Source organism: Oncorhynchus kisutch, linkage group LG24, assembly GCF_002021735.2.
Source record: "Oncorhynchus kisutch isolate 150728-3 linkage group LG24, Okis_V2, whole genome shotgun sequence".
Taxonomy (NCBI): domain Eukaryota; kingdom Metazoa; phylum Chordata; class Actinopteri; order Salmoniformes; family Salmonidae; genus Oncorhynchus; species Oncorhynchus kisutch.
Window position 1 is genome coordinate 28,020,462 of NC_034197.2, and position 6,474 is coordinate 28,026,935.

Here is a 6,474-nt window from a genome sequence, read left to right on the forward strand (position 1 = left end):
TCCTTCTCGCCCTGAGTGTTGAGAGAACATTCCAAACAGCCACTGGTGGCATTCTGTTTCTCCATGGGAGAAAACTCTGAAAAACAAGCCCAAACTCTAGCCATTACTGAACCTGTGAGCAGTCAGGGGCTGTATGATTCAGCTTCAAGAGTTAATTAAGTAAAATCATTTCTCTTGATTATGTCCAACTTCCTACTTTATCACGGGAACGCTTATCAGATCTGCAAGTAGAAACCAAAACTTTATAAACTTCCTCACGACTGAAAACAATTCATAACAAGGACAGTGGAAAGTAAACAGTGGATGTTGAGGAAGACAAGCATCATTGCAGAGTGTATATTTAAGATGTCCTCTTCACCAGCATATACTGTAGACCTGCTCTCTAATTGTTATGATTCCCCGCTCTTAATAACCCTCCTCCAACCTCCTTTGTATTTGGTCTTATTGATGAGAGGTGAAGGAAGGAAGCGCTTGCCTTAATTATAGTCTAGTGCCTATAAGCATCGCACAAGGGAACTCCATTAGGGACAGAGCGCCTCCAGAACAGTGTCATGAAAAAACAACTGCCAAAAAGCATGGCTGTTTAAAATGTGAACTACCCACAACTTTAACACCCAGCAAGTGCACGTAACATGAGGGAAGAGCAGACTAGACCAACAGTAACATGAGGGGAACGTGTCACATATCAGTGAGTCATTTTTTTCAATGCATACATTTAAATATCTGAATCATAGAGTTGTTAGATATAAAGAGTGCTATAACAACAGTCTTATCCAGAGTGACTTACATTAGTGCTGTCACATCCTGATCTGTTTCACCTGTCCTTGTGATTGTTTCCACCCCCTCCAGGTGTCGCTTATTATCCCCGGTGTATATATCCCTGTGTTTCCTGTCTCTCTGTGCCAGTGTTTTTCCTTGCTCCGATTTTTTCTCCAGTCTCTTTTGGTTCTAGTTCTCCTGGTTTCGACGCTTGCCTGTCCTGACTCCGAACCCACCTGCCTGACCACTCTGCCTGCTCTGTCTTCAAGCCTGCCTATCCCCTTGTACTGTTTGGACTCGGATTTGGTTACTGAACCCCTGCCTGGCCTGACCTCGAGACGGCCCTTCATCTGGTACCTTTTTGGACTCTCACCCGGTTTATGACTCTCGCTTGTCCCTGACCTACCTCTTGCCTACCCCTTGGATTAATACATTTCGGGACTCAACCATCTGCTTCCTGTGTCTGCATTTGGGTCTCGCCTTGTGTCCTTATAAGTGCATTCATCATAAGATGGCTAGGTGAGATGACATATCACAATCGTAACAACAACGTAGTTATCAGCAAAGTATAGGAAAAGACAAGTGCATACTCTTATCCTACTCCACAGGTAGGTCAGAGGCCACAGAGTTTTCTAGATTCTAATTCTATCCTATTAGAACACATCCACTCCATGTACAGTATTTTACTCATTAGAAGCTCTCCCTCATCTGCTTTTACATAGGCTTCAAATGAGCACAGAATTAATCAAATCACAACTCCACTTTCACCATCTTACAGGGTTAGCGAGCACGGGTCTTCCGTAGGCTAGAAAAACCAACAAACACACGGTTTCTCATCTGCTGTGCTGGGTGCATAACTAATTGGTCCCCGTGCAGCATGTAGACCTATGTCTTTACACACTGTGATTACAGTTTGAGGAGCGGAGACGACTGCAGAAGAGGAGGCCTCACAGGTTAGACATGCTCTGGTGTTAATTGTGCTTCTGTCGCTAGCCATGTCCCTCACAGAAGAGTACTTTGGCAAGTAATCACCCCCAGCCCATGTTTCACAGAAGGACCTAACTTCAGTTCTGCAGAATGTCCCTGGTGTGGTTTAACTAGATAAGCTACAGTATATCTCCTACATAAGGTGTGGAGGTTTGGCTAGAAATCAGCAAGATCTTGTTCTATGAATTAAAGGTGCACTTCATAGCTTGTATTTCCGCTAGGCTTGGGCAGCACGTATTGATAGGGGTCGCGTTCTATATTGAAAGTCAGTGTTTTTTGCTTCAATAGGTGGACAGGGACATGCAACTATAGTTTTCCTTCACAGAAAATACTAACATTCGGCAAAAAATAGCTTCATTTTCATCAAAATACAACAAAAGTGCAACGCTAATCAAGTACATGAGCTTACAATGAAACATCTGTTGGAAGGTGAACCTTTGCCCCAGTCTTAGATCCTAAGAGTTCTGGAGCAGGTTGTTATCAAGGATCTCTCTATATTTTGCTCCGTTCATCTTTCCCTCGATTCTGACTAGTCTTCCTGCCGCTGAAAAACATCCCCATATCATGATGATGCCACCACCACACTTCACCGTAGGGATGGTGCCAGGTTTCCTCCAGATGTGACGCTTGGCATTCAGGCCAAAAAGTTACATCTTGGTTTCATCGGACCAGAGAATCTTATTTCTCATGGTCTGAGTCCTTTAGGTGCCTTTTGGCAAACTCCAAGTGGCCTGCCTTTTACTGAGGAGTGGCTTCAGTCTGGCCACTCTACCATAAAGGCCTGATTGGTGGAGTGCTGCAGAGAAGGTTGTCTGTTCTGTTTTTTTTTGCAAACATTCCTAAACCTGGTTTTCTCTTTGTCATTATGGGGTATTGTGTGTAGATTGATTATTATTTTTTTAAACTAAATCAATTTTAGAATAAGGCTAACATATCAAACTGTGGAAAAAGTCAAGAGGTCTGAGCTGTGTGGTAGCTGTTTGAACAGACAGTGCATAATGATCCCAGTCCAGTCGCTTCGCAAGTTAAGATAATATTGTTTGCGCTCCTCAAAGATTTCGATCAGGTGTGGGCGGGACCACGAGTGGATTAATAAATGTGCGCTTGAGGGATGTGGTGAGCTCACATGGCGCATGAGAGGCACCATGTCTCGCACCTGTGACCGCGAGGGGCTGATCTAGAGCCTTCTGGCCATCTATTCTTAATGTGGTTTTCTTATTGACTCACAGCACAGGAGCATAGCTAAATTCGATGAGAATTTAGGAAAATAATGACATGGAGATGGCGCACAACAACGTCCTTTCCAACATGACGCACCAATGAATGTCTATAATTGGAAATAAAATACAGATATAGGGGCTGTAACTAGTAGGTTTATGCATGAATCCAAACATTTTCATAATTTACATTTAGTGTAGGCCTAATCAAAACAAACGACTAGTAAGTAAAGCCACACTCGCAAAATAAGTGAATTAATTTAAATCGGTGTTCTGCCAAATTATCGCACTCACATATGATAAGAAGATGTATGAATGAATCCTCTTTCAGTTATCATCAAGTGCCAATTTCACTCCCACAGATTAGGCTGGTCGGCCCAGCTGGCGCCCAAGAGAATAACCGGACATCGTCCTCTAGAGGTTATAACTGACTTTAATCCAATTGCGCACGAATTTGTGACATCATTTGAATCCTATGAAAGGAATCCTATGAAATTACTACAACGTGGTTGGCGTGACGATGGTAACCACTGACTATAAATGGCTGGACTTGTTGTATCTGCACATACCTCTAAACTTGGCCTCAATCGGTCTCCAAGCGCTGCAAGAGGCAAAGAACAACCTTTCTAGTTGGTTTGCTGCAATTAGGTTATTGAAGGTGCTGTGAGTGACACTAGCCAGAAAACAAATCTAAGGTAAGTTTGGGTCACTTTAATTCGTATTTTTGTACATGGACGTGCTCCCAAAATATTATTTGCAAATATCTATTCCAAAAAGGAATTTCCAGTTTTACGCACCAATATTGAAACGTATTATGTGCGTAAAACTCTAAATTCGTTATGCAAAGCCAAGTCAATGAATTATTATGCATGCTGCATGCTTTTAAAGTAGTATATCTCCACTAATAATGATATATTCTCTTGTTTTCGAACGACTAGCCAAGTTACCATGAAGTCCGCCTGCCTGATAATTCTGGCATCTCTAGTGGTCTGCAACCTGACGTTGGCTCGAGGACAGGGCATCCCCGCTGAGGAGGAGACGGGGGACCGGCAGACTATTGACGATATCATCCTACAGAGAGCCGAGAGCCTCCTGCTCCGCTCCATTCTCAAAAATATAGAGGATGAGGATGGCGCGAACGGTGCTTAATAGTTGCTTTTTGATCTTTTTGATGTTTTTGGCAAAGTGGCCGCTTTTTTGACGAGAGCTGTGGTGTTTAACATGAATTACAAAGCAAAGAAATGAACACAAAATAAGATGTTTTGTCACATTCACCAAATGGTGCAGAGAAATGTGCTGTTTTACAGGGTCGGTCATAGTAGTATGGAGCAAATTAGGGTTAAGTGCCTTGCCCATGGGCACATCGACAGATTTAACGACCTTCCGGTTGATTAGCCCAACGACGCTCAAACCGCTAGGCTACCTGCCACCCACTGAACACACTTTCAAGTCATGCATTTTTACGCCTATTTATAGTAACTTTGCACGAAGACAAATCATTCGATTGTATAGTTTCACAAAGACAAACTAAATTATTTCGATTACATGGTATTTATACAGAAATAACCCACCATTTCAAATATGTTTTATTCGTGTTTTGTGCAAGATTAACGTGAATAAATTAATAGATTTTGTTATTTGTTCGGATGAAAATAAATTTGGAGGGCAATCTGCAAAGCGCGCGTAAAACGTATCCATTATTTTCCCGCACTCCTGGCACCAAAGCACACAGTTTAATGGTGGAAGAATGAAAACAAAGTTTTACATAGAACAAATATATTTGAGATAATCTAACTTTCACAGGTAAATGCCAATAACACGGTGTGTTCAAGTGGAAATGCATGTACGCATGTCATTACAAGTGGTGGTAGATTGATATTTTCCGCTGTCCCTAAACTAATAATGTATTAATTGTTTTTACAGAAGGGTTGACCTCTCAGCCAGAGTGGCTGGTGAAGCGGCAGCATCCCGGTAAGAGGTACCAGGAGGAGCTGGAAAAAAGGCAACACCCTGGGAAGCGAGAGGAGGACGAGGACGAAGACTATGGCGAGGTTCAGAAAAGACAGCACCCGGGAAAACGCGAAGACGAATTTGACTCTTTTGTGGAGCTCCAGAGAAGACAGCATCCAGGCAAGCGCTTAATATTGGAGCAGATTACAGAGAACCCCGCATTTCTAAGTGAACTCTCCAAACGTCAGCACCCGGGCAAGCGCTACGTGATGTACTACAGTAAGCGCCAGCATCCCGGCAGGCGAGAGGTGGACGACGAGTCAGACGCAGGGGACCTCAAGGAGTTGGAGAAGCGCCAACACCCCGGCAAACGCTACTTGGATAACACGAGCCCGGATTTGGGCGCCAACAGTCCCTGTGACGTGCTGGACCCTGGCTGCAGTAAGGCCAACCTGTTGCTCCAGCTATTAGACAACGTGAACAAGAGTCGTGCGGAGAAGAGACAGCACCCAGGCAAAAGGTCCGCACCTGTCGACAATTTGACCGAACAGGAGTAACTAGCGGGGCTGGTGAGTGCTGTGTGTGAATTACTGATGTAAAGAATAAAATGTGTAAATTGATATGAATGATTTATTATGAATATAGTACGGACCCCTCTATCACAGGTAGACTACTGTGTCTCTGGAAAGCTGCTTTTATGACGAATATCCGAATATCTCAGAAAGCATTTAGATCGAAAAGTTTAAATCAGATAATTTTTTTTGCCGAAACTTGTTGGTAATTACGCACGCTGATTGTCAGAATTATTAACGCTCATATGGTTAAGTTAATGAATAGCTGTGTTGGTTGCTGGCCCTATCTTCTTGTAATGAGATGTTCAAACATTCTTTTTCCAGATGAAGCCCACGTGGGGAAGAAATAAAGACTAAAGCGAGGGGATTAGCTATTGGCTCTGCAGTCTGTCTGTATCCAGCTGAGGACGCAGTCTCGGAATCTGCTCTTTTTCTGTCTGACCTTGAATTGAATAGGCTAAGTGTAATTTTCAGAGTTATATAAAGCAAATGTGTTATATACGACAAATTGACCTGTAGTTTGTTTTATGATTTAGGCCTAATGCGTTCGTGGTAAAATATAAGTGGATATACCCCAACAAAATAATTTAGTGGGTCTCTTGATTACTTTTCTACTTGAATATTCTTGCATGGTATAACAACTGATTAATTGTTGTGCATTTTCTGTTACTTTTGCCTTAAAGCCTATTATGACTCTACAACTCTATACAATAAAACGCATTCGTACAGATGACTGAGGTTTGGTCTACTACAGTATGTTTTTCGTTTGACATTCAGAGAAAGCCTCTATCCTTAGCCTATCAATTTACATGCGATGGTCCATTAAATATTTTAAACCTCCCCGAGCGTTTTCAGGTGCAGTGAGCTAGCCTTCCTGCAAAAATATAGCGACCAACGTGGTCGAACTAACAAAGCAATTACAGCGCAATCGTTAATGAAAGTAAATTGATAGCAGACCGTCTGCTTGTTAGTTACGCTCACCTCACATT

General features: G+C 42.6%; 1 protein-coding gene across 3 annotated transcripts; it reads left to right on the forward strand.

Moving 5' to 3' along the window:
- Positions 1-907: 907 nt before the first annotated feature.
- On the forward strand, positions 908-6,223 carry LOC109869511 (pro-thyrotropin-releasing hormone-A). 3 transcript variants are annotated; one of them, XM_031803388.1, is made up of 5 exons: positions 908-1,278; positions 1,672-1,712; positions 3,902-4,104; positions 4,887-5,482; positions 5,810-6,223. In XM_031803388.1, exons 3-4 carry the CDS (start codon positions 3,912-3,914, stop codon positions 5,468-5,470), a joined length of 777 nt encoding a protein of 258 aa, XP_031659248.1. In that variant the 5' UTR covers positions 908-1,278; positions 1,672-1,712; positions 3,902-3,911; the 3' UTR covers positions 5,471-5,482; positions 5,810-6,223. The 3 variants fall into 3 exon arrangements, with proteins under 3 accessions (XP_031659248.1, XP_020315294.1, XP_020315295.1); XM_020459705.2 differs by lacking the exon at positions 1,672-1,712; XM_020459706.2 differs by lacking the exons at positions 908-1,278; positions 1,672-1,712 and adding an exon at positions 3,331-3,658.
- Positions 6,224-6,474: the final 251 nt, after the last annotated feature.